Below are 27,028 nucleotides of genomic sequence, written 5' to 3'. Positions count from 1 at the left end.
CGAGGTGTATATATTTTGGCCTTCTTATGATGGTGGAGGGTAGATAATTTGGTTTCTCCTTTCTCTTAGAATGCTATATTAACTGAATTTTCTATTATTTCTTCTTCAGGATACACGAATCCTTTGGGGCAATGGGAAGATTATTTTCCCCAATAAGAGGGAAAGAATGGGTGTCTTCTCGGGTGTGCCACGTCGGCGAGATCTATTGTAGTGATTTCATGTTACACCTGAAGGTGTTACTACAGGTGTACCATCGGGAGATTAACCTTCTAGTGTACTGCTTGACTGGGCCTGTCCAGTTTCCTTCGCTTGGGTTGTAACTTAACTCCTTGGGCCGTGTTGGGCCAAACACTGAGACTGTTTTAGGCAGTAGCTTGCGCTGTGTAGGTTATCGATGAAAAGAAATGGAACAAGGCTCTCTCCCAATATCTTAGTCTGGCGGCGCCGCTGTCTAGCTTGTCTCCGGCAACAACTCCCACCGGAACAGGCTAGGGTGTAACAACTTGGTATCAGAGACTCCCGGTCCTCGGCGCGCTTCGCAATCCTGCCGCCGGTCAGTAACATCGACCGCTCGGTAGGGGAACACCTTCAGGTCGATCCCCCTAAATCCCGGCGGCGTTTGACCGACGTAGAGGAAGTCGCGACGGCTCCCGTCTCCAAACCTTCGGCCCAGACACGATTTGTCTTGGCCGCCATGGACAAGCTAGAAGAATCTCTCAAAGCCTTGCTCGATGAAGGGATTAAGAAGGTGTTGGCCGAGGTGGGCACACAGATTCAGGCTGTCGCTACCTCCATCGGCGACATCCGCACCAATATTCGACTGTATGCCTTTGTCCTCTCTCTGGTGCCTCTTGGCGTTCCTGGGTAGAAAGTAGGTTAGCAACATCTGTTGTGCTGCGTGTGGGCCGGGTGCTTTCTGTGGTCCACCTGTAGGCTGCTAGTGTTATGGTCGTGTGGGTCGATTTTGGGCCTTTTGGTTTTGCCAACTCCTCCTTTTAGCTTGTATGCGACCAAAGAAACTCTACTGTCTTCTGGAATATTCATGACTTCAAAGAAAGTCTCCACCTGGTACAACCAATCAAGGCACCCTTCAATATCAACATTTTCATTGAAAGTGGGGATTTCAGCTTTCACCTTGTATGTGTCTCTCGCGTATGTAGCATTAGTTACTCTCGGATACGCATAGAGGTCAGGTTCTTTAAGGCCCTCATCAGATTCTTCACCTTCAGAAGTTTCAGCATAAGTTGGCCTCCTTGAAGTACGCTGAAATGCATGTCGTTGTGATACTTGGGTTCGAAGATGAGCTTCCTTCCTTCGCCGCCGAACATCTCCTTCCTCCTTAGATGTATCTTCTTCATGGGTAGCTGGAGGAACACCCTTTCTTATCATCTCAACCAACTAATCGAATCTCCGGTAATATCTTCACGTAACGCTTGGATTTGCTGTTCTGCAGCATCCACTCTTTTTCCCAATTCCTCCATTGCTTGCTACAGTTTCCTCTCAATGAGGAAACCAGCAACTAGAACGGATCAGCAGGGCTCTGATACCACCTGATGCAGCACAAGGTTGTGGAGGAACAACTCCACCTTGCTGCTACAATGTAGACAGCACAATTGTTGAAGGAACCACTTCAACGTGCTGCGCTAGATATCGCTCTAGGGATGGGGGACTGCCAAGAGTTTAATCCAAACTCTTAGCACACAAGATCTAATCCAAGATCTAAGACAAAGAACATAAAGTGCTCTTTATTGATAGGTAGTGGTACATAGTCCTTCTAAGAAATAGGTGTGGATCTCTATTTATAAGCCTCATGAGTCTGCACTATTTAGCTCTACTTATAACTAGAAACTCTTAGTGAACACTACTCAAAACTAGAAAAAGAAATAGAAATATCCTAGTTACAATTTATAGTAGAACACTCTAGAAACTACCACAACACTTATGACTAAATGACAAGTTACTTGGATTATAGTAGAAGTGTTTAGAAAACTTAAGAGATCTCACTTCTATTTTTATTTTATTTTGATTTTCTCTACTGTCCCTCATCACACATGTAGGCTGCAGATGTTAGGGTCGTGCGGGTCGATTTTGGGCCTTTTGGTTTTGCCAGCGATTGGGTGGAGTTGCAGTGTTGCAGGCGCTTTGGATGGAGTGTGGGTGCGCTGGTTGTTTCGAGGCGACTGTCTTTGCTGTTGCTGCTTGTGGCCTTCCGTTTTGTGGGGTCCGTCGGTCAGTGGCTTTGTTGGTCCATTCTTGTGGTGGTCGTGTTACCGGTTCTGTTGAGGTGGGTTTTGGTTCGCTGTATGTGGTGTATGGCGGCCTTCGTGGTATTTCCTATGTTCAGTGGGTCGTCCTTCACACAGTTTTTTTTTCCAGTCTACAAGTCTATTTTCTTCCTTTATTTGGGTGCCCAGCTGCTTCATTCTTCTCGGCTGTTCTTCTTGTTGTGTTGTGCTCTCTGTTTCTGTCGTTTCGACTGCTGTCAAATTCTGCTGCGCGTGGTCCGATTGTTTGGCTGCGAGCTGACTATGCAGGGTTTTGGTAGAGGTGGGTTATCTGTTTTGCCATGTGTCTTGTTGTTTTAGTTGTTGTTGGGTTCTCTCAATGATCTCTGTTCTATTGTGCAGCCCTGGGGGTCGCCGTGGCCTGCTGGTGGGTTGCTGCCTGCTCTTTTCTGCACTGAGGTTGGTGCGTCCCGGCATGCTGATTTTTTCCCCTCTATTGTCTCGATTCCTCTGAGTCTCTTTTGCTTCCTTGGATAGCTGGTCTGTTCGTTTAGGCGAGGTGCAACGCTTCTGGATCGTAACGTATTGTTTCTTCAGGGTCTGCTGTTCGTGTGCGTTGTTTTTAGGTTGTTTATGTTCAGGCCATGGGTGCTTGTTATTTACTTGTGTTGTGCGTGTCCCCTGATCTCGCAGATTTGAGCAAGAAGACAATAAGAAGGATCCAGGGGAACACTTTGGTGTATAAGGAGAACATGGTGCTACTTTCTCTCTTTCTAACACAATCAAGTTTGTTTCTGATGAATCCTTCTCCTGATGCAACAATCTCTATGATACTCATCAAATTAAACAAATCCATTTCATCTCTTCCATTAATTAGTTGTTGTTCAGATTCCACTTAATAGTTATTCGTGAATACATGTAGTTGATCTGGGGGAAAAACCAGTCCGCAAAATGTTGGCTTGGGCCTTCTTGGTTTGCTAACTAAGTTTTTAAAGCCAAAATCAGGGCTAGCCAATTGGATACCAATTTTTTTAAGCCAATGTGAGGAGAAACATGGGCCATTGGCAAATTTCAGGACCAAACCAAGTGAAGGCCAAATATTTCTTAGCTTGCCAAAATTCGACTTGTCAAACGTAGTTCACTATGCTATGGTGTGAGGCCCTGGAATAAATTGGTATTGTTAATATATCAAGGATAGTTATTATTTTCTTATATAATCATCTTGCTGAACATAATAACAGCATGACTGGCATAGTTAAAGTGTCGTGACTTGCCAGCACCAAACTTGATTGTCCTTTGCCATGTTGAATTCACAGCTTATTTCGTTGCAAGACCACCCAACTCGTGAAGAATGCCCTCTTAAATATATCATCTGGATGTTGCTACAATGTATCCAAATATCATTTTCACTAATATGCTCCAGGTATTCTTGTACACTTTAATCAAGTATTCAATGTTGCTCTGCTGTTATTATCAGCATGGATACTTCCATGACCATGGTCCATGGGTGATATATATGAATTTTGTGTGCATAACAAGCTAAGGAGATCTTGATCTGGTGAGGTACAGCTTAACTTGCTTTTCTGGCGTTCTAGCTATATAATTTCTGAGGATTGTCTGGTTGAGATCTAGATTCTCTTTGGGCACCATTTGCTCAATCATCATTCTGGGATTTACAACGAGTGCAGGAAATTTGAACCGTGGCATTGCCATAATTCAATTATGACACCATTGTATTTCATCACTGATTGTTTCACCCAAATCATATGTGCTTGACTGATGGCAGGCAATTCACACATTAGCGAGCTGGGGGCATAACTGCAAGACCAGCATAGTGACACGTGCACACACCAAATAATTTTAATAAATTGAGCATAGGTAGTCTTGAGCTTACTATTTTCTGCTGTCATACCGTGGTTTCATGCACAAACCAATTGACCTAAAAGCCTAGCTGTTATAGTCCTTATGGAAAGGTGTGCAATTTAAACTATTAGCTACACATGTTTCAACAGGCACTTAGGCAGATTTATGTCTGCTGATGACAGTACCACACAGGCTGATAACTAAGGCCTCTTTGTTGTAGTCACCATATGTTACAAAGATTTAACCAAAGTGGTTCAGCTTTATTCAGTTGTATCGTCATACAAGGTATTTACAAGATTATAGCAATTAAACTAAGTCTTGTCTTTTCCTATCCTACTTGTTGATGGCAGCCACCACCCATAGTTACAGATGTGGAGCACAGCATGCGATTTCAATCATCCTGGAAAGAATTGCCTTAGAACACTTGAATGGGTATGGCGAGGAGAGACATACATGGCAAGGAAGAAGTATAATTTACAAATTTATATGAGTATGTTGATTTTCCAATCTAATGTTTTTCTATTTTGAAGTGACTATCATCATCACATAAAGATTAAACAGGCAAATTGAGTCAGAGATGATTCAACCTGGTGGGGTTACGTCTTCAAAGCCTTTTCTTGACCTCTCAAAACCAGAACATTTAATAAAACTTAAGGATTGTTGAAGAAGTACTGCCAGAAGGTACTATATTCGAATTCATGGGTTAACTCTTTTGGCGGGCCTTCACTGACTATACCTTGTGGCACAATGCAGGCGTATAAAAGAGTGGTCGACAAACCAATTACAGAAGTGAGAGGAGCTGGAATATGCACGTGTGGAAATTATTTCCATGTAGATAGAGTGCAAAGGTCTGTCAAATACAGTTGTTATGCACGTGTGGAAATTATGACACCATTGTTCGGATTTGCTAAAAAAATAATACAGTTTGTCCTTTTTGTTGGAAGCAAACAATTTTGTTTACCATTTGGTATGGGTGCCTTTGACGATTATTATGCAGAGTTAGTGTGCCCTTTGATTTTCTTGGTGTCAAAATACTATGCTCGGATTTAAAGCTATAACTACTTGACTCTTGCCCTACTAATGAAATGATCGATTGGTGGTTAATCGTCTTCATAGGTGGTGGGGTGAAATAGATGGGATGTTATGAAATTTAGACTTAGCTAACTTGAAGTTCAGGTTATTAATTAATGGCATGTCACTATCTGTTACACGGGTGCGACGTGCTGCCGAGCAAAGGGTTTTGGTAGTAGAAACGATATATCTTTCTCTCCACTAAAGGGCGGAGAGTTTCCCTTCTTGCCCGATCGGCCACGTCGATTCTTTTACCTTTTTTTTTTCCGACGGTTGAGTGTGATGGGCTTCTGTGGGCCGTCGGAGGCTGGTGGGCTTTCGGTTCCGGTTGCGTCCAACTTTGGGTGTCTTCGAGAAATCTCCTGGGCGATTGGGTGGGGTTCGGTTGAATCGAGGTGGTTCTCACCGGGTGTTGGGTTGGTGCTGCGCCATCTCCGGCTTCTTGCTCTTGGCGGCGGTGGGGGTCAGTGGAGGTGGAGGCGCTGGTGGTCTGTCGTTGGGGATTTCTTCGCCTCTCCCGGTTCGTCGAAACCTCTCCTTTTTTTCCTTTTTGTTTGTGCTGGTGTGTTCTTTCTGGCTGCACGTTTGTCTTTGGTTTTGATTGTGTTCTCTTCTCTGCGCAGGTCCTGCTCTGTTTCTGGTTCGTTGGGCTCTCCGTTGGCTGGATTGGTCTCCTTCAGGTGATTTCTACTTTTGGCGAGGCTGTGGCGTTGTTCTGTCGGTTGTGGCTTCTGTATTTTTTTTTCTAGGGCTCTGTTTGTTAGGAGTTGCTTGGTTGCTTGCTGTTCGATTGGATGTTTGTGCCTGCTGTTGCTCGGGATGTCTGATGCGTGTGTGCTTGGTGTTGTGGCCCTTGATTTCTTGTTTGTTCTGCAGGTTGGGGTTGGGCAAGGTCGTACGATTGCTGGATTTTGCTGTTAGCGGCCGGTGGTGCTCACTAATTACATGATTTCATGGTTTTTGCGTTGATGAATGTTACGGCAATGGTGGAAGTATAGCATTAAGTAGTCTTGATAAATCACTGTTAAATTTATTGGATGAGCTTTTTTTGGAACTGTTTGACTATATCCAGAGCACGCATATGAAATACTTCCATATCCAGAGCAAGAAAGCATAGAAGAATGCAATATACGAAAGCTTTTCATATGGATTTCATTTACTTAAAGCAGGTCATTGGGTTTAAAACAAAAAGGTGTGAAATCTGAGTACCTTGACAACACCAAAATGAATACCACTGTTAGCAGTGAGGCTGAGAAAGGCATTTCTGATGTTCTCTACATGACACCAAAGAAAGTTATCTCGCTTCCTTCAAGGTGAAATCCTGTGATATAGAAAACAGACTATACACATTGTCGACTTATATCTTGCAGTGCTTACCATATTCTTCTGAGACCAATTGCCATTATTTGGCTGGAAGAGGAAGGCCTTGATACTGCAAATTACTGCTCTTCTTGTTTCCTTAGTCCCTTGTAAAATCTGGTAATATAGCACCCAGTCTGTTGATTTACCTTTTTTAAGCCTTTTGGATTTTGGAGTAACTTGCTGGCTTCTCGATTCTGCTCGTTGGCCATTGATGAAGCGCATTGCATATCATTTACTGCCTTATTTTGGATTTGTGTGTTTCTTCCAATTCTCCCTCCTACCCTTAAACCGCACAATTTTCTCCAATTTGTTGATTAGTTAGTCTCTGACTTATTTGTTGCTCCATTTACTAGATCTTTCCTTTCCATTGCAATGCTCTCCTGTTCCGAGGCCAGAGTATTATCAGCCATGCATTAGAATTCCTCGAAGATAATACTATTGTTTTTAGGAACTGGGGCTTGTGGTTATTGACAATCGATCTGATATGCAGGTGTTCTATCTGCTTGGTTGCCATGGAAAAGCCTCTCTCTTAGCCCTGAGCACATAGGAGATGAGAAAGTCAAGGTTCTTGCACCTCCTTAAGTTGACCAGACTATACCGGGAATTGCAGTGCTACTTAATAGAAAATCCACCTTTGGATTTTTTTTTGATTAATTTAGTGCATGCTTATGGATTAATTCTGTTACAAAGTGCTTCCTATTGTTTCAAATAGTGTTTATTAATGTTACAGTAAACATCTCAGACTTTGTTGACCTGTTGTTATCTGGCGTGGCAAAGCGCGCTTATCTGTAAGGTAGTTAACTTTTAAAAGTTGATGTGCTGTTGCACTTGTAAAAGACTGTTCAAGATGGGCCAGCACAGTGTGTGGCGCGTAATTCAAACGCGGAAGAAGGCAGCGGTACAGGTTGGGCATTCATTTGGCGCGCCCGTTTTGGTCCTTGAACGTTTTAAAACTAATAATTTCTGACAGGTGAGGTCCACATGTCGAAAACGCCCTGCTGACCCGTCCGTAGAGAAGGTTAGGAGGCCTTGGAGAGGGAATCGCATGTCGCCACTGCGGCCAGGAGAAGAAGAGGGTGGCCTCGTGCTCTAGCCTATCCATGACGCCCTGTGCCACCTCTTTCTCTCTCGCTCGACCAACTCCTCCCGCCGCCGGATCTGCCGCCACCTTCCTTTGCGCTGCCGCGCTCGCCGGCCGCCTCCTGGCCAGAGTATTATCAGTCATGCCTCGCTGCTTCTGAGCAACTCCCTTGTGCTCCTCGGCGGTTCAGGTGGCCGTGGACCTAGAGGTAGCGGCTGGATCGCGCGCTGCCGGTTGTCGGTCCCGATCTCAGTGCGGGCTCCGGCTCCACCATGTGCATTACTCCACAAGAGAAGAAAGGCGTTAAGGTGCATTCTGCAATCTGTTTCTGAAAACTAGAACATTGGATCAAACTGCATCTTCTTGTACTGGAAAATAGATCATGTGCATCTTGTTTGTGAAGCACAAAGTGCAAAGTACAAATTTCTCCAGAGTTTGAATGAATTCTCTCCACATTGGAAGCAGTTTTTTCAGAATTTGAATGGCTTCTTTGTTAGCTTTCAGAGCCATTATTCAGATAGACCACTTCTTTCTTTGAATTCATTTACTTGTATTCCATGAGTTCAGAGCCGACCTACAGCAGCTGTGCGTGTGCCTCCAGTGGGACAGTAGCCTAGGGACCCTACGAGGTGCACTATTCAAGTGGGACCATGTTCTACAAAACCGCCTGCAAATCTATGCTGGGAATCGTAATATGGCCCAGATCCCGAAGTGGGCGTATGGTGTCGATAAGTCGGGCAGGCACCCACCGGGTCAGTAAGAAATTTCCCGCAAGACGACATCACCAGACGCCGATTCGCTGTCGCCGGCACGGGGCAGCTTCGGGGTAGCCATCGCACGGGGCCGCTGATTTGCCCTGGTGCCGGGGCACAGCAGCTTCCGCCGAGTCGTCTTCGCACCAGGGCAGTGCTCCCATGGGGATTGGAACGGGAAAGCAAGACCGAAGACGAACAGGCAAGGAGTTTTCTGATGGTGAGTAAAAAAGGAGTGGGTTATGGGCAAAATGCAATAAGTGGTTGATTAGAAACCCCACTTTTGATCTGTACCATCCGTTTTCAATCCAATGGAACCCGTAGCTAGTTTGCAGGTTTTCACTGTAATCCAGTTCTCATGGATACTTTCCCTTATTTGTAAGCTCATTCCATACCATATAAACCATGGTAACATAAGTAACCGGGAATATTCGGATTTCAAACACATTTAAATAAATATAATTGGAACGGAAAGATGGAATTAATGAACTCCAGAAACTACTTAGCAGTTAGCATGCTACTTAAAATTGTTATAGATTAACATGAAAGGATGTTAATAACGGCGTTCGATCATCCAATTATCAAAAAATTAATTTGTTTGGTTCTGCTATTACCAGCTACAGTGTAAAGAGTAAAGAGTCAAGACTAAATTAAGACGTACTAATATATAATTATATATTACCTGCCGTGTAGATGCTTTCAAATGGATAGCTATAATCAGAAGCGGTTTTGAGTTGCTTCAACTCCATTGTGTCAAGATGGAGCATGAAGACGTGAGGCTCTGTCCGCAGGAACACGACGTTATTGTGCTCGGCATACCTTGTATACATAGGCCGTTCAACGGCTCTGGATCCAGCTGGTCCAGGGAAAGTAGCTTCTCGAGCTCAACGGTTCTTGTTAGCACCCATGATGATGATGCAACACCACGGCAATCAGTTTCCCTCTTCCATAACTTGGCCGTGTCACACAATGACAGACAGAGGAAACCAAGCTCACCACCCTCTGCTCACACAACGTTGAAGTAGTCATAGGTATACAAGTCAGGGCTGATTTCCCGAGGCAACGGTATGACCACTAGGTTCTACCCAAATCAAACTCAAGAATAGTTCGCGGGTGATTATAAATCCAATGAAGGGAATCCCCAACAAGGATAGCAGGACTGGTGGTATCAATTATGAGGGGGGCCTGGGGGTCAGAGAAGCCAGGTGGAAGCATTGTTGAAACTGAGAGGATCGAGATGTTGAGTAGGGGGGGTGGTGAATAGGCAACTACAAATTTCGACTTACTTTTAGCAAATTAGCCACAGCGGAATATAAAAGTTTTCTACATGCAACTAAGTGAAACAACCTATATGATGCAATATAATCTAGCAACAAGAACAAACACAAAGTAATTAAGCTTGGGTAAAGAAGCAACCGAAGGGCTCGAAGGAGACACGGATTTTTCCCGATGTTCACTTTCTTGGGAGGAAGCTAGTCACCGTTGGAGGGGTGAGGGAACCACGAGAGATCCCTAATAGCTGTGAGAGGGCACACCCAATCTCCTTGAGCCTCTCACACCAAAGTAGGAGCTCAATCACTAAGTGGTTGGCCTTGAGGTGGCCACCGGACCTTCACAAACTTCACGGGGCAAATCCACAGAGAATGGATGCTCCTGAGGTGACTCCAACCGTCTAGGAGTCCCCACAACTCCAAGAGTAACAAATCAAGTGATGAACTCCAAGAGGGACGAATCCCTTTGGTGGAAGTGTAGATCTAGGGCTCCTCTCTCTTTTCCCTCAAAGGATCGATTCGATTTGAGCGAGGGAATGGGAGCTATTTGAGCTTTGGGAAACAATGGAGAAGCTTGGGATTAGGCTCGGCTCGTGTGGGGAAGAAGGCACCCACGAAGAAGAAGGGTGGGGCCTATTTAAAGGTCCACCCAGAAATCTGCCGGTTGGTGCTGAAGTGCACTGCCCGGAATTCACCCGGAACCTCCGGACGAATTCCGGACGGTGCACTGTAGTGAGGCTCCACGTGGGCTCCGGACGAGGCCTGTACAGCCCGGGTTCCGGGTGGCTTCCGGAGGAACCTTCAGGTGAGTCCAGAAGCTACTAGACCCATCCGGAGGTATGCCCGGAGGGCCTTCCAGATTCCGGCCAGCACAGATCCCATCCGGAGGACGCCCAGAACCTCCGGCAGGCTTTCGGCCTTCACAGAAACAGCACAAAGGATATATTTCAATAGGAATTATGTTTGGAATTGAACTAGACATTGTTGTGGCTGTTTGTAGGGGTAAGTATATGGATTAGGGATGTGTAAAGGAGACGTAAATCCAATTGAAGTTCATCACATGATCCCCCTTAATAGTGCGGCTTTCCTATGACTCAAAGAAGGTAAAATAACACAAATTTAAATGTACCGCCTTCTTCATCCTTTATCCTTGTACCAATACACCACATATGCTTTGATGATCTTGTCAACTTAAAACATGTTCACTCACTTAGCACACATGGTTAAATACCTACACATGATGTCTTTTACACCAAAACCCACTTAGGGGATAAGATGTCCTTTCAGAAACTAAATTACCCCATGCGCCCTTCTTGGAGGAGTAAGTGCAGGCCATCTGCTGTGCGTGATGCTGATCTTCGTTGCCAACTAAGACGACCTGGAAGTGGCCATCTCCGTTGTCGTCGTCAGCGCGAAGCACGGCGCCGTGGATTTTCATACCCCCCTTCATATCGAACCCCGGGGGAAGGTCGAGACAGTGTAGGTCTCCGTTGGTGGGGTCCAAGACCAGCACCTCCGAGGCGAGCGCGAGGCCGTGGCGGCATCCGAGGAACCATCCGAGCAACTCCGAGGGCATCTTCAACATGGAGAAGCGGTTCCACGGAACACGGTTGGGGGAATCCAGGGTAGGCACGAAGGAGAGGCCTTCGTCAGGGTCGATCTCGAAGAAGCCGAGCAGGGGAGCGTTGCTGCGGTGGCGGAGGCAGAAGCGGCGGGTGAAGCGGTGATCGGAGGCGAGGCAGCGCCAGTGCTTGTAGACGAGGGAGGCACGTGGGAGTGAGGACGGATGCGAGGGGAGGCGGAGGAGAATCTCTTGGAGGAGATCGTCGTCCTCCAGCGACGACTCCACTGCCGGCGACGACGAGCGGCGGCGAGGGTTAGGGCTGCTCATCGTGTCGGGAAGATCCGGTTTTAGAGTCGGTGGTGAGGTTGGGAGACTAGGGCTGCTGCTCGATCATCTCGGATAGGTGGTCATCCAGCGGCGGCGCCGACGCCGAAGACGAGCGGTGGTGGTGGCGGCGGTGAGCCCAGGAGAGAGAGGAAGGTTAACAAATGACCCTTTTTTTCTTCTTCTTTCTACCCTTCATACTTGCCCAGTTGCTTCAAAAGAACTAACAGGTGGCATCCATCCTTTTATTGACCGGTAGAAATGAAATGAAATCCAATTTTTTGATAGATTTCATTTTATTCAGTTTGAATTTTGCATTCAAAAATCATGTTTGTCCGCCACATGGATTTGTAGATTGAGAGACAAGTCCAAAGAAACGATGTCTCTTAAAGAGGAATTGGAGTTAGAGCATCTCCAACAAGTTTCCAAAAACTATTTTAGAATAGGAGAGAGAGAAACTTTTGGAAAAAAAATGTCTCTTCTCCAGCAGGTTTCCTAAACCTCATTTCCTGTATTTCTTTTTAGTCATAGGTATCATGAATAACCAAGGGTTGACCACATTTCTGACACCTCAGACCCACATGTCGGGTTGACTAACTCAACCCAGTGTTATGTGCAAAAAGTTGCCTGAAGGCGGTGGTTCTGCGCGAAAATTAACAAAAACGGTGGTTTTCGGAACAATGTCTTTAATGTGGTGGTTCTGCGTACTTTACTCGGTTCCGACGCGGGGCACCACTTATCCAGCGTGTCGCCATGTTAGCACCGACGGGTTGGCCGCCTGTCAGGTTTTTCAATCAAGATGCGCTGAAGTCGCAAATTAGTGGACAGGAGTACCACGATACACAAAAGTGTTGGTGATTTGAAAAAAAAAATCCTATAACGTTGCCCAAAATGTTGGTTTTGCTAATTTTGTCAGACATACGATTTCCGCGCCTGGTTCCGTTGCAAGGAGGGCGTCGGTATCGTGGGATTAGTCTTCGCGGTAAACAACTTTTACTCTTTCCCGCGAAACTTAGTCCGCCGCGCGAACCAAATCAGATCGAGCCGGCTTTTCTTCTCCACGATGCCACGCCCTGTGTAACCAGCCAGGACGCACTCAATCCCCCCCTTCCGACGTTCATTGATTATTGCCCTAGAGTTGTTGCAGAGCTTGAGGATCCCTGCACCGTCACCACCACCATGGGAGCCTCCGGAGGTGTCCAACGCTGAGCACGTCGCCGCTGTTCCCCGCTCTAGGACGGCCATTTAATTTGGTGGGGCAATACGCCGGCCGGTGCCAGTGCTTCCGTCTCCTCGACTCAGGCTGTCCGGAAGGACAAGCAGGCATGGAACTCTGCTGCAGCCTCCGAGATCTCATCCCCAACCTTAGATTGCTATGATTTGTATCTCGCAGTTTCCTGATTTGAGCAATAGCAGGAGATTTGGGGTCTGAGGCTGTTATCCATTTCATGAAATTCCCGTATGTTCAATTAAATTTTGCTGGCTTCACGGGGATTTAGTGCTTGCTCCTGTAGGCTGTAGCGATTGATTCCCCTTCTTTATGTATGTATTTTTTTTGCTTTGCTTTGAAGGTTTAAGGGACATGTAGTTACAGGGGAAAACGAAATAAGTAGACAAGATTAGAATGGGCAGTCTATTTAATTAACGTGGACATGAGGAACAGTAAGAACAACAAAATGTGGACTTCAGCAACAACTCTGCAAGCTCACGAACACTCTGCAGATTGAATTTCTACGGCTGATAAATTGTACCTTGGTGCAGCACTTAGTTTATGGCTATTAGGAGGTCAGACTGAATTCAACTTATGTAAGTACCCCTTGCATTGAAAACTAAATTAATTAGTTACAATATGTCAATGTGATACTGAAATAGCAGCTGGAATACAACAAGCTTTGAGAATGTAGAAAATTCAGAAGCTTGACATACAACACATGGTGAAGAAAGTTCAGGATCCAAATACTTAATACTTCACCTTATACACAGTCAGCCTTGTTCTTAGCTAATTGCAAGTTGAAGTCCTTTGAGGTTTGTAAATATGTTGCCGTATGTAGGAAAATTTTAAATTTGACGTGCAAGTTCAACTCTGACATATTGTTGCTTAATTAGAATATAAATCATATTTCCCTTACATCCTTGTTGTATGATGTGTTTCTGTTTACTGTTGTTGTATGAAGCCTTTGCATTTTTTAAAGGGGGCAGATCCCCGTCCACCGGGTGGTTATCTAAGCTATACTTCGAAAACCCGTCGAGCTCTCCTCTTCTGCAACAACTGCCTAATCAGCAGGACATGTTCCAAAATTTAAATTATGCAGGTGTTCCTCCACACTATGCTTCATTTCTGGCACCACCACAGCCAAAAGACACCCTGTTGTAGAGGTTTTTGTAATCCATGTCTATAAGTATACTACACACAGCAGGGTGTCTAAACTGTTGTAGATGCCCTTAGCATAAGCAAATGTGCGGAACTCAAGTGCCGCTCTTTTTATAAATATGAGATATACAACAGTTGGAGATATGGTTTCTTAGCATTTATTGTGGGCTAAGAGACAACACATAACGAACGATGCATTAGGAGTGACATGATGCTCCGTGTCAAAGAGAAGAAGGCAACTCTCATAATCAGTTTTTGCCTAGTTGGCATATTAAGATACGGTGGTAGAGCATTGGGACTGGCCTTAGTACAACGAGTGTTGAATTGCACCGAGTCTGGCTTGGGAGTTGGGAAGAAGCTCCTATTTTTTGAAGCCTTGCACTTGCCTACTTGGTGAATTGCCTGCTCTCACTTGTAATCTTGCATGGTACCAAAATCAGACGAGTAATCAACATACGCATAGCATTACTCTAAAACGTGCCCCGTGTTCCTCGCAGGAAAGAAGGAAGTTAAATAATTCTATGATTGTGGCCGAGATGGGTAATTCAAAGCCAAAGCAACATTGCCATGGATTGCCCCTAAACATAGTAAGTAACCACATTTAATTTGCTTTAACATTCGCAAAGTTCTAGATAAGTAGTGTGACAAAGAAAACACATTTACAGTTGATGCGGATACTCGTGATTATGAGTTGCCCTCTTCGTTTTGACGTAGACTATCAGATGCCTTCTTCTAAGAGTAACCTTTTTTTTGGCAAGGGGAAGTAGCACCATTAGCAATATTCTGAGTATCCAGGCTTGCATTAAGCAATGCACACGTCCTTTTTTATTTCACAAAAATATTATTTCATTTTCCATGACGTTAATTTTTTATCATTATTTACCATTAAAAAAGAAGATTATCATTATATGTCATTGAAAAAAAGGAAACATTATCGTTCCTCATGTGCAACCATAATTTGTTTGAAATTCTATATATAACCTACGAAGCCAAAAGCAGACGAACTTATCGCCCGAGAGCATTCCACTTGTCGGTTTCATGCCCCAGATAAAATCTGTCCTTTGGTTGCACTCAAATTACGGCACAAATGCCACCAATAGATATCCCAACCTATCGAACGCTCCTGATTAGGCGACCCCCCCCCCCCACCCAACCCCGAACGTGCCACTCTCGATTTCTTTCCCCTGTCAATTTTCTTTCCTCTCTTTCCCTCCCCACTGTTCTCCCTTTCTAGGGTTAGGCCGCCGCCATCGCTGCCATCCTCATCTCCGGCTCGTCCTCAACTCCACCCCCACCGGCCACCGCCGTGTCGCCTCCCCCCAAACCGTCTGAGAGGGTGTTGTCCGCGTCGCGGCCGACTTCCGCTGCGGCAGAAAAATGTTCTTAAGCGTCGCCCTCAGCGCCGCCACCGCCGCCGCCATCGTCACCGTCACAACCGCGGGTAAGTTATCGTGTACGTGCACCTCCTCCACTTCTCCCCTCACAAGTTGCAAACCACCCCGCCCTCTCTCCACAGACACAAAATAACCTGACAACCTTGCTTTCGTTGACGATTTTTAGTATTTTCATTCGCGTGGATCTAGTGATTTTACCCAGTACCCATGAGATTTTTTTTGACGAGTAGATTTTAAATCTAGCGCTATTCAAGCGCTTTTGCGGCGCTATCAAGGTTTAGGTGAGCTACCGCAACGCGATGATGAATTTTGCCGCAACGCCCACAATTCCGTGATAAGAACGCTCTTTCGTGTGAAATTGACTCCGCAATTTCGTCCACAATAACGCTATGGGCTTCCACTGGAACGGAATCAAAACCCAAGGTAAATTATGAAAAAAAATCTCGTGACCAAGAACTGCAGGATGAGTGATCGTCTTCAGAATCTGCAGATGACATTGATATGCCTTCTCCAGTTGTTTCTGAAACATTTGACCTTTATTATTTTATTTCGGTATTACCTTTTGTTGTTAAGAACTTTGTTTTGAACTTGTTTTCAAGTGTCAAGGATTGTGTCATGGTTTGTTTCTTAATCTGAATTCTGAACTTGTTAATTATATGCCGCTCATGCACTATAGGCTGCAATTGTCATGGTTAATTTTCATGTGAACTTGTTAAATGTCTTGGTCCTCAACTTATTATGGTTATATGATATTATTCTCTAATGGTTTGTGTCAAAATTATGTTGAATTTCCCTATTGAACAAGGCATAGATGTCATTTCATATTCGAAACGCAAAATGCCTTAAAGGTCCGCAATCTAGCGCTTTATAGGATTTATTGGTTTTCGAAAGACTCCGCGAAATGGTTTCAAGCGCGATTTAAAATCTTGCGAAATACCCATGAGAATTTGACCAGTCCAAATTCATCACTCAAAGTAATTATGATCCGATTAAAAAAAGTACTCTCTCCGGCCCATATTAAGTGCCAAAATATTACATGTATCTAGACGTATTTAACACATATATACGTCAAGATTTAGACAAATCTGAGTCACTTAATATGAGACGAAGAGAATAATTCAGAGTAAAAAATTTAATTCGGTTCTCCATTTCCATCGCAGGTTTTCAACCTCTCAGCCGTGCTTCCACTTCGGACTCAACTCCACCGGCCACATCAGGCAGCCCTCGCCGCCGCCGTCGCTCTTCGCCGGCAGCGGTGGCAGAGGGTCCACTGGACGATGATGATCTACTCAGGGAGATCCTCCTCTGCCTCCCCATGCAGCCGTCCTCCCTCCCACGCGCCTCCCTCGTTTGCAAGCGTTGGCGCTGCCTTGTCTACGACCCAGGCTTCTCCCGTCGCTTCCGCTTCCACCACCATCACAAATCTCCCCCTCTCCTCGGTTTCATAGTCGAGCACTTCAGCCCGCGAGGTATATCCTTCGTGTCCACTCTTGACCCCCCCAATCGCATCCCCGCTGGGCGCTTCTCCTTGGAGTTCGACCAAAGGGACCCCCTCCGGTGCCTTGGATGCTGCCATGGTCTCGTCCTCCTCTTCTCCGCGAGGCGGCTCGAGGTCCTGGTGTGGGACCCCGTCATCGGTGACCGGCACCACATAGCCATCCTCCCGGGCTTCTATGACATGAAGACTGCGATCACTGGGGCGGTGCTTCGCGCTGTCGGAGACGGCCGCCACTTCCTGGTGGCCTTGGCAGTGATACGACAAACTGTCCAGGGGCAACATGCACAAGCACGAGCACTCTCCTGCGTTTACTCGTCGGAGACCGGCGTATGGGGTAATCTCATCTCGACACAGCTCCTATCCGAGGTTGTTCATACACCTACGGCCGGCATTCAGATTATGGCCACCTTATTGAGGACTCCTGCCACCTTATTGAGTACTCCTGCCATGTGTTTCACGGGCAAGTCCATTGTCGGTGTACTAGTTGGGGATTCTCTTTACTGGTTGGTTACTAGAGTGCTTCATGGGACATTAACTTCATCAAGGATCCTTGAGCTTGATTTGGATAGGCAAAGTCTAAATGTGATCCCTGTGCCAGTGGTCCAGTATGGCTTAACGAATTGCCACATGTGTGTTATGCGGGCAGAGGGTGGTGGTCTTGGTTTCCTCTTTCTGTCGACCTTCAGCGCCCAATTATGGAAGAGAAAGACCAATTGTCATGGTGTTGCTCCATGGGAGCTAGGAAGAACTATTGAACTGGACAAGCTACTTTCCCTGGAAATTGAGAGGACAGGGTGCCCACATATTGTAGGATACGCAAGTCAAAATAATGTGGTGTTCCTGTGGACAATTGTCGGTGTCTTCATGCTCCAGCTTGAGTCATTGGAGTTTAAGAAAATCTTCGAAACCGACATCTTGCCTTCCTATTATCCATATGAAAGTGTCTACACTCCAGGTAATAGCATGCCCTTACACTTTGGTTATATCACAAACAAGTTATTTTTCGATAATTGGTTGACTAAATGCTATTCATATCTTCTTGTGTTAAGCAGCCTAAATTTTTAAAGCAGTGTTGTATGAATTAGTTCTTTTGATGCTTGCTGATTTTGTTGGAAATATGCCCTAGAGGCAATAATAAATATGTTATTATCATATTTCCTTGTTCTTGATAAATGTTTATTATCCATGCTATAATTGTATTAACAGGAAACTAAATACATGTGTGGATAAATAAACAAATACCGTGTCCCTAATACGCCTCTACTAGATTAGCTCGTTGATTAAAAGATGGTTAAGGTTTCCTAACCATAGACATGTGTTGTCATTTAATAACTAGGTCATATCATTAGGAGAATGATGTGATGGACAGACCCAAACCTAAGCATAGCTTTTGATCGTGTCACTTAAGTTTAAATTGCTAATGCTTTTATTATGTCAAGTATCATTTTTTTAGACCATGAGATCATGCCACTCCCTAGTACCGGGAGAATACTTTGTGGACATCAACCGTCATCTCGTAACTGGGTGATCATAAAGGTGTTCTTCAGGTATCTCGGAAGTTGCTTGTTGGGTTGTATGGATCAAGACTGGGATTTGTCACTCCATGTGACAGAGAGATATCTCTGGGCCCTCTCGGTAATATAACATCTAATGAGCTTGCAAGCATGTGACTAATGTGTTTAGTCATGGGGATATTATATTGCGGTACGAGTAAAGAGAACTTGCCGGTAACAAGATTGAACTAGGTATGGTGATACCGACGATCAAATCTCGGGCAAGTAATATATCGCGAGACAAAGGGAATTGGATACCGGATTAATTGAATCATCGACATCGTGGTTCAACCGATGAGATCTTCGTGGAATATGTGGGAACCATTATGGACATCCAGGTCCCGCTATTGGTTATTGATCGGAGAGGTGTCTCGGTCATGTCCACATGTTCTCGAACCGGTAGGGTCACACACTTAACGTTTTATGTCGCTAGGGTTCGATGAGATAAATAGATGGTGATATCGAATATTGGTTCGGAGTCTCGGATGGGATCCAAGACATCACGAGGAGCTTCGGAATGGTCTGGAGATAAAGATTTATATATGAAAAAAGCTGTTTCAGGGTTTCGGAAAAGTTCGGGATATTTTCCGGTATTGACCAGGAATATTCTAGAAGTTTCCGCAAGTTCTCAGAAGGTTCTGAAATGTTCCGGAATATTCTTGAGAATTTAATTGGGCCTCTATATGAATTAATTGGAGCAATCTAATTAATTATCCCCTAATGGGCCTACCGTGGGGACTCCACCACGAGGTGGAAACCACGTACGTGGGGAGACCACACGTGGGAAGGAGTCCCGGAACTCCTTTCCCTCCCCTGGCCGGCCCTAGACTCTCCTTGGAGGAGGGGCTAACCCTGGCCACCACCCCCTATATAAATAGAGGGGAGGGGCAGGGGGAGAGGACACACCAAGCCCTCAGCTGCATCTCTCTCCCCTGAGCCCCTCTCCTCCTCCTCTCTAGCGCGCAGCGAAGCCCTGCCCGCGGAGCTCTCCACCATAGCCACCACCACGCCGTCGTGCTGCTGGAATCTCATCGACCTCTTCCCCTCGCTTGCTGGATCAAGAAGGAGGAGACGACGTGAAGCTGATCGTGTGGATACTAAGGAGGTGCCGTCGGTTCTGCACCGAGATTGATCTCATCGAAAGTTCCACTACGCCAACAACGATCCCGTAATTGTAACGCTTTGTGGTCTACGAGGGTATGATGCTCATAATCCCTCTCATTACTTACATCTAGTAGATATGATCTTGGGCTTTCTTACGCACTTCTCGTAGGAAATTTTTTGTTTTCCATGCAACAAACCCATCAGATTTCTCCAACATTGTGAAGTTGTTGTGCTCTGTATTTTCTGATGCTTGTGTGGTGGTGTTTTATGCTAATTTTGTGTGGTGGTGTTTTATGCTAATTTTGTGTGGTGGTGTTTTATGCTAATTTTATGCTAACTTTAGTTTATCTCACCAGTTCTGCTTCTGTAGCTAGGGAATGGGCTGCCATCGCTGTATCTCGGTTCCTCTAATTAGAGCAGGGCTTGATGCTAGTTATTCTGCTGAATCCTGATCTTGCTAATAATATAAATCCATAACAGGGACTTGTTTTAAATTTTATGGAATTATTAGTGTTCAGTTATGAATTGTAGGAGAGTCCTGCTGCGAGTGGCAAGTTCATTTCTATGGGATTTTTTTAATAAATGGAGTTCATTCCACCTTTGCAGGCTAAATTTATTTAAAGATGGTGAAAATCTGTTTATTCATGATCACTTTTGTCGCTATGATTTTTAGCACAAGTATATTTTATCTTGTCCCATCATATCATTTAATAGAGTGAGCATGCATGTTTTCTCTTTTAAACCATATTAATGAGTTTCAGAATATTATTTTAATTTGACATTAGGTGCGGATTTGTTTATCTATTCCTAGAGTTGTACATAAATAGTTTTTTTTCCTCAAATTACAGCTGTGAGTTTTTCGATATATCTCACCGGTGCATCCTTCTATCTATTTGGCCTTCTCTTGTAATTCCATTGGTTGTTTGATGTCTTATACAGAAATAGGCATTGTTGGCGAACAAGATGGAGCTGAACTTTTGCACAATACATAAGATGCTTGTCCTGTTAGATATGCTATTGCAATGTGATGTACTGGTTGAGTAGGTAAGATTATCCTCTGCAAATTTGCCATATGCAAAAGTAATCTTCTCTTCCGGTTTGTCTAATGACATTTATTCTCTGCAGGTATCTTGAATTACATTCCGGTGGCTGTGATGATGCCGAAATGGCCTGTTTGTTCAAGCTTCTTCCATCCTGTATGCTGTGCATGAGACAATGCTGATGTGTGCTTGCAGCAACTAAACATGTCGTGTGGTCAGTTGTGAACTGGGAATGTATCTTCTAAGTTGTGTGAACTTCCTTTTACTATCTGGTTTATGTAATACCGTATTCCAACTGGCATGAAGACAAATTAACTTTGCTTTGGGTTGCTTTGTGCATGTATGTCAGTTAATCTTGAAGTTATTTTGCTTTGTGCACGCTGGCCGTGCTTACATGTTGTGTGTGCACACATATTTTCAGTATCGTTTAGTCATGCGTCCCATTAAATTATCTGCTTATGCCATGATGTTTCATTTTGTATCAGATAAAATTCTTTGTTCTTTTAACGAGCTGAGATTGCATACATTCAGTAGGAATGCTGTTCTTTCGATTGCATACATTCAGTAGCAATGCTGTTCTTTCTTAACAGCAACGGTGGCAATGCAATTCGAATTTGAGTTCTTTCATGAGTTAGCTTGTGACAGATATTGGGCGTCTCGCTTCTACCTGACAAAAAAACAAAGACAAAGAATTCGGATTTTGTGATCCAGACAGGAATAATAGGTTTGTGATCCAGACAAACAGCAATACTGTAATATTTTTATCATTGTTGTTTTACAGTCAGTACAGCCTTTCACCATCTTATAATAAATAAATCCGATCCCACCAGCAGCTCTTCAAATTTGAAGTGAAAAAAAACTCAATTGGCATTAGCTAGGGATCCTCTCGCAGACAGACACCGGTAGCTCGAGCTTGAGGGTTGAGCTTGATCTTCAGGAACAATGGGCCAGTGGAGATTGGAGAAGAGGAGTAAATAGTGATGTGACGTGGTCGAGACTCAGCTTGTGTTGGGGACTTGGGGGCCTTATATAACCGAGCTCTCTTGTATTTTCGCTATTTTGAGAGAGAAAAATTCAGATGGACACGATTGCCGAGCCCGATTTATATGTGTTGTGTTTTTGGCAAACCTAGGAATGGTGATCAAGTGGAGTGTGTCCTGTAGCCAGCCTGCCAGCCTTGTGTTTCTTAGGCAAGCCCTGGTGAAGCAAGCTTTGATGAAAAAAATTGTCAAAACATATCAACATGGAATCTAATTTTGTAGATTTTGGCACGACTAAGCTAACGGTGAAAACGGATGTATAATTTAGGAAAAAAATGTTTTGAAATTTTCAAACAAGGAAGTTAAGTGGAAATCGGATAGTTTTGCATCAATAATATGTCTCTGCCCTATGGGCACTTGCGCTGTATAGATCAGTCCAAAAAAGAAAATACTCATGGTCTCACTATTAAGTAAATTCTGTGATCGCTTGTAGCAACAAAAGTTGATATGGCCGAGTTGGTCTAAGGCGCCAGATTAAGGTTCTGGTCCGAAAGGGCGTGGGTTCAAATCCCACTGTCAACAATATTTGTACCATTTTCCGTTGCAATTTTTTTTTTTTTTGCTTTCTAGTACATTACTAGAATTCTTTCACGAAATCCCACACCGCATTAGTGCTTCTATATGAAAGTGCCAAGGCCATCTATGCGACTGATGTCAGATAACAACTTCACGTGGTAACTCTCAACAATATTGCCGTTTTCAAATTCAATTTCCTTTTATGCTTTCTGCACCAACTGGATTCTTTCACGAAAACACACACATCACCAATACTTCTTTACGAAGATGCCAAAGCCAAATCTATGAGATTGAGGTCAGATGACAACTTCACTTGGTAAAAATGAAAACAGTTTTGGGCTCAATAGCTGAATCCCACAGAAAAAAAAACTACTATACTATTTATTAAGTCATACTATCGACCACAAGCTCATTTCTAGAGCAACACCATGTATGTTCTACAAAACTCTCAATAACTAATACACCAGGCATCGATCCATTGCTGATAGCACAGTTAGCAGCACAAGCGTTCGTCTACAAAAAGTATGCTACTTCAAGAGGCCTGTGATTTCCCGATTGAAAGATCCATGTGGAGATAGGCAATGCAAGTAACAAACAGGAACAGCAGTGCCGATATCAGCATCAACGGTTCCGCCAGCATGAACATTGGATTGAATTCGTAGTACACCTGCAGTTCACAGATTTAATTTAAACGTCAGATATGGGGAACGAAGCCTAGAAAACAAGGCCCATCTGTTGATCATGTGTACCTGGAAAGGAACATTGTGCTCTCCTACGACATTCTTCTTCTTTATCACCACTGTCGTCCTTCCAACAACGTCGAGGTATGAATAACTAGTCTGCATCGGTGTCATAGTATATTAGAATCATAACTGAGGTTCGATGCTTTCAAGTGAGATCAAATGGGAAAATGTAACACTCAACAATATAGCAGCATATGCCAACGAGCACATAGATGCTTCAAGTCATATTTCTTTAGGCAAGTATGAGCCAGTTTCCTTTTGAATAGTGGACATTGACAGAAAGATGGGATTACCTCAAGATGTTGCTCGGTCAGGAAAGGAACTACAGCTTCTGGACTTTTCGATCCCTCAGGAAGCACGACCTGTAAAATAAAAGGTTTAACAATGAGGAACACCTTTTTATTCATGCGTCAATGCGTGCCCTCCAGAATCGCTGCTCAGTCTGTTTTGTTTCGTTTTCCGTATTTTTTTGTTTGTTATATAGGTTAGAGCAGTTGTCTTGTCCTGTTTTGCCTTCAGGCTTTGACCCTTTTCTTTTGTTGTTGCTTTTGAGAGAAAAAAAAACTATCCCTTTTGAAGTAATCGTGGATATTGAGTAGTTGTAGAAGAGCTGAGATAGTCAACTCAGAAACAAATAGTATTAAATAGTATGCTGACTGTACAGGCTCGAACATGAGCATATTCTGTACATTCAAACAGCAGAGAGGGACATGAGCCACAGCTACATGATATAAATTGTACGGAGTATTTCTTAATTTTAAGCTACATTTACCATTAGATAAGAAAGCAGTTTCATCAGAAAAGTTGAACCTTGTTCAGACTTACCTTGATAGTAAGATCATCAACCACAGTATCCAATAGAGGGCATCCAAAAGTAAGGTTAGCGTAGCGTCGGCCATCATCTGCTTGAAACAGGAAATCTTGCAACGGCATACCATAGCCAATGGTGAATGTGCAGTGCCAACCACCAAATAGCGGATATCTGGGCTCAAATTCTAGTTCTGACTGAAATTATAAAAACAAAAATGTGTGGTAATATTAGTTTAATTTGTACAGTGAAGTAAAAAAAAAGTAGCTTTATATGCTACTAACCAGCATAACAATTTATTAAAGGTGGTGCAGCATGGAGAAATATCATGTACCTTGTATGAATCACTACGCAGATGGGACGAGGAGATGTTACCAATCTCATCACGATAGTAAACTGAATGAACTCGAGGAGGCAATCGTGCAAGAAGATTCTTAAATGATGATGCACCACTGATAGATTGCCTAGACTGGTACTCAAGCCTAGCAACAGAAGTTTTACGTGAGTATATGAAGCACTGGACCAAGTAGACCGACATGAGATACATATTGATTGATTTGTTAATGCTAGAAAGTGAAACAGAATAACAGAGTAGATACAGAACACTCAATTCATTTGTTTCAGAATGAACAGCACTTAACTGCTGAACTGAATACATGCACACAGACATCAGTAGTGGAGACATGAGTGCTAACTGCTGTAAGACTGAGTCAAGATTACATAAAAAAAAATGATAACATAATTACGTAAACAGTGTATATAGTTTAACAGTTAATGCTCCATACAGTTTGGAAGCAGAATATCTTGATTTCAAGTCCGCAAGGCATGTCGTTATTTTCATAAATTTTCCTATACCAACATGACATGCATCACATAGCCAGAAGCAATAGTGGGCTTTATAGTTTTAAATTCTTTATTTCACCTCTACGAGACTTATTCTTTTGGAAGAACTTGACAAATAACCAGGGAGATAATTTGTAATTGATTATTGACCACAGAAAAACTCGATGTATTCCAGTTGCCTCTTTGAATTAAGGGTTCAAGTAATGCATCACAGGTCGCTAGAGCCATTTGATTCAGGGCTTCAGCAATTGTGCATAATGTTACTTATGGACACAATAGACAGTGGCATGCAATTAAAAAAGCATAGTTTCATTTCTTGGATGCCAAGACCATTTTAGAACCAGATATGCTAGATCAAGGTGTAAGACAGTTGCAGCTAACCTTGAAAAGACTCCTTTGTGCCGAGCTCCGCCATGTCTCAATTTATACTGTTCAGTGATCTGGACATTCCCCCAGTGAGAAATCTCAACCTTACGAACAAGTTCCTCAACAACAGCAAATGGATGGTTGTTCTCAAAATGCACAAGTATCGGCAAGTATGAGTTTGGAAGCTGGTTACTGTATGTGCCGTATTTCACCTCAGGACCCGACCGACTGGTAGGGTCGACTCTGGTGAAGGACTCCACCCTATTGCTTGGCATTTTTATGTAGGTGGCCTGCTCTAGAACATGGTACGGTGAGAGAATGACCGCGCTGTCACGGTAGTAAACCAGCTGGGACTCCGACTGGGTGATCTCTGCCGGGAAGGGCTCCAGAGAGTGTGTCAGCACGTAAAAAAGTTCCAGGGTGGTCGTCTCAGCAGGTTTCAACGGAGTGCTCAGCAAAATTGCATAGAGGCTAGCGCCATTTGGAGCATCGGCAAGATGAGAGGGTTCTACGGGGAGGGGCACGTATGTCTTCTTCTTGCGCTTCCCCTCAGCTCTGGTGGCCTTGACAATGGCGAGATGCTGGACCTCTGTGGGCGTGAACGCGAGAAGAACATAGGATGCTTCAGAGGCAGAGGCTGCATTCTGGACCTGGCAGAGGTTGAATTGTGATAGCTTAGAAATGCGCAAGCACTCGCTGGCAGTGCAATAATCGAGTGAAATGATGTGGAAGATTTACCTTCAATGTGAGGAATACTTTCACAATGGGACCGGTCAGGTCGATCTGCAGGTAATTGCAGTTGTGGTGAATTGATTTGCCATAGAAGAATTGAATATCTTAAACCCTAAATCAGTAAAACCTTACTAATCCAACAGGGATTAAGCTGCTGATTAGTACCCTTCTATTGGTTACTACACTACGATATCTTAAACACTTCAATTGATTAGCACAGTACAGACCACGCGGCAAACGTGGTTAGCTATCTATAAAATTTGACTAATTATCAAAGATTAGCACAGTACAGGAACTGGATCACAGAGAGGTGGGGGAAAACAGATATGGGACCAGGATCCTGATTTGGGTACCAGCAAGTGACACAGATGCTTCACTTCACGACGAACTAACCAAAATCCAGCGGGTGGGGTGGGGATAGGAAACGAACAATACCCTTTTCTCGGCGGCGACGACTCGGATCCCGTCCTCCCCCGGCGGCGAGGAGGGCGAGGCGGCGGCGGCGGCAGAGGCGACGGCCACGGCGAGGATGAGGAGGAACACGGTGGTGGGCAGGGAATGGAGGGACGGCGCCATGGTACCGCTCGTCGCCTCCGCTCTCAGATCTCTCCGATGAGATCTCTGTTTCGCCGGCGGCCCCGGGTTCCTTTTTTCGTGGTATACAAGTCGTCCGCTCCTCACAGCCGCCTATCATGCATCGGATGGTCCATCTACTAGTACGTACAAATTCATCGATACACAGCAGTATATTGGTAAAAAGAAACATCACTTTCACGTATATTGTGAACGGAAATTATATAGAGTGTACATTCTCCCTGGAGCCTTCAAGCGCGACGCGCCGGTAGCCTCTCGATCTCCTCGCGTGACGCCTCGCACCGCCGCTGCCTCGCGATGTTCTCCCGCTGCTGCCTCGTGCTGCCAATCCCGCTGCCGGGAGATGATGCCCCCGCTGCCCCGAACGCTGCCTGGTGCTTCCAATCCCGCTGACGCACGGTGCCCCTGCCACCGACACGCCCGCCGCCGCCGAGCACGGTCCTCGACGCCGCCGAGCACGGTCCTCGACGCTGCCGAGCACTGGCCCCGCCGCCGCCTCGCGCGGGCACGGTCCCAAGCGCCCCTGACGCTGGCTCCGCTTCCGCCCCAGACGCCGCCTCATGCTGCCCTGCGCGATGCCCCCACCCCCGCCGCGCGCTGCGCCTGCCGTCCGTGACTGCTGCCGCCGAGCTCCCCTGTCTCGCGCTGCCACCATGCGCTGCCCCTCGCCCCCGAGCTCCGTCCCCGCCGCCTCCAAGCGTCCTCTCAGTGGCCGCGCACGCCCTAGCGCCCCACCACGCGCTGCTGCCCTTGCGCTGCTACCCACCAGCGAGTGCCCCGCTGCGTGCTGCCCAAGCCGCCGCACGTTGCCCCCCTGCGGTCAATGTTGCTGCTGCTGCGATCCAAATCTCCGTCAACTACTCTACCAACTGGAGCGGGCTACGGTGGACGCACTCCCGGACGTGATCCCGCG

At 45.0% G+C, this 27,028-nt stretch overlaps 2 protein-coding genes, 1 long non-coding RNA gene and 1 other non-coding gene across 24 annotated transcripts; 3 read left to right on the top strand and 1 right to left on the bottom strand.

Moving 5' to 3' along the window:
• The first annotated feature begins 2,327 nt into the window (after positions 1-2,327).
• On the top strand, positions 2,328-8,078 carry LOC104585248. 21 transcript variants are annotated; one of them, XR_002961214.1, is made up of 9 exons: positions 2,328-2,547; positions 2,628-2,684; positions 2,763-2,836; positions 2,919-2,980; positions 3,542-3,648; positions 4,439-4,769; positions 4,842-5,679; positions 5,783-5,839; positions 6,036-7,437. It is a non-coding gene; the product is annotated as an uncharacterized LOC104585248 (long non-coding RNA). The 21 variants fall into 21 exon arrangements; XR_002961206.1 differs by adding an exon at positions 7,492-8,078 and having other exon boundaries at positions 2,919-4,769; positions 6,036-7,425; XR_732831.3 differs by lacking the exon at positions 2,763-2,836 and having other exon boundaries at positions 2,329-2,547.
• A 7,183-nt stretch (positions 8,079-15,261) lies between these two features.
• LOC112269276 (putative F-box protein At3g16210) lies at positions 15,262-17,833 on the top strand. Its single transcript, XM_024455687.1, has 4 exons — positions 15,262-15,325; positions 16,439-17,129; positions 17,193-17,731; positions 17,829-17,833. Exons 1-4 carry the CDS (start codon positions 15,262-15,264, stop codon positions 17,831-17,833), a joined length of 1,299 nt encoding a protein of 432 aa, XP_024311455.1.
• Positions 17,834-21,954: 4,121 nt separating this feature from the next.
• TRNAL-AAG lies at positions 21,955-22,035 on the top strand. The gene has a single exon. It is a non-coding gene; the product is annotated as a tRNA-Leu (tRNA).
• Positions 22,036-22,284: 249 nt separating this feature from the next.
• LOC100837133 (dolichyl-diphosphooligosaccharide--protein glycosyltransferase subunit 1B) lies at positions 22,285-26,191 on the bottom strand. Its single transcript, XM_003579652.4, has 8 exons — positions 25,957-26,191; positions 25,528-25,572; positions 24,805-25,439; positions 23,915-24,062; positions 23,598-23,777; positions 23,066-23,134; positions 22,779-22,868; positions 22,285-22,696 (listed from the first exon to the last, which is right to left on the bottom strand). The coding sequence occupies exons 1-8, from the start codon at positions 26,095-26,097 to the stop codon at positions 22,562-22,564; spliced, it is 1,443 nt and encodes a 480-aa protein (XP_003579700.1). The 5' UTR covers positions 26,098-26,191; the 3' UTR covers positions 22,285-22,561.
• Positions 26,192-27,028: the final 837 nt, after the last annotated feature.

This window comes from Brachypodium distachyon, chromosome 5, assembly GCF_000005505.3.
Source record: "Brachypodium distachyon strain Bd21 chromosome 5, Brachypodium_distachyon_v3.0, whole genome shotgun sequence".
Lineage (NCBI taxonomy): Eukaryota > Viridiplantae > Streptophyta > Magnoliopsida > Poales > Poaceae > Brachypodium > Brachypodium distachyon.
Note: the sequence above shows the minus strand (reverse complement) of the source record. Positions and strands in the feature narration are given on the sequence as shown.

What these genes read in the sequence shown, in the direction of transcription:
- LOC100837133 (XM_003579652.4), bottom strand. Translation starts at nt 26,097, where the DNA reads ATGGCGCCGTCCCTCCATTCCCTGCCCACCACCGTGTTCCTCCTCATC. An exon ending in CACAAAGGAGTCTTTTCAAG is followed by an intron (nt 24,063 to 24,804) that starts GTTAGCTGCAAC and finishes TTCTGTTGCTAG; the next exon opens with GCTTGAGTACCAGTCTAGGC. An exon ending in TTGATGATCTTACTATCAAG is followed by an intron (nt 23,135 to 23,597) that starts GTAAGTCTGAAC and finishes TTTATTTTACAG; the next exon opens with GTCGTGCTTCCTGAGGGATC.
- LOC112269276 (XM_024455687.1), top strand. Translation starts at nt 15,262, where the DNA reads ATGTTCTTAAGCGTCGCCCTCAGCGCCGCCACCGCCGCCGCCATCGTC. An exon ending in CGTCACCGTCACAACCGCGG is followed by an intron (nt 15,326 to 16,438) that starts GTAAGTTATCGT and finishes TTTCCATCGCAG; the next exon opens with GTTTTCAACCTCTCAGCCGT. An exon ending in GGTAATCTCATCTCGACACA is followed by an intron (nt 17,130 to 17,192) that starts GCTCCTATCCGA and finishes CACCTTATTGAG; the next exon opens with GACTCCTGCCACCTTATTGA.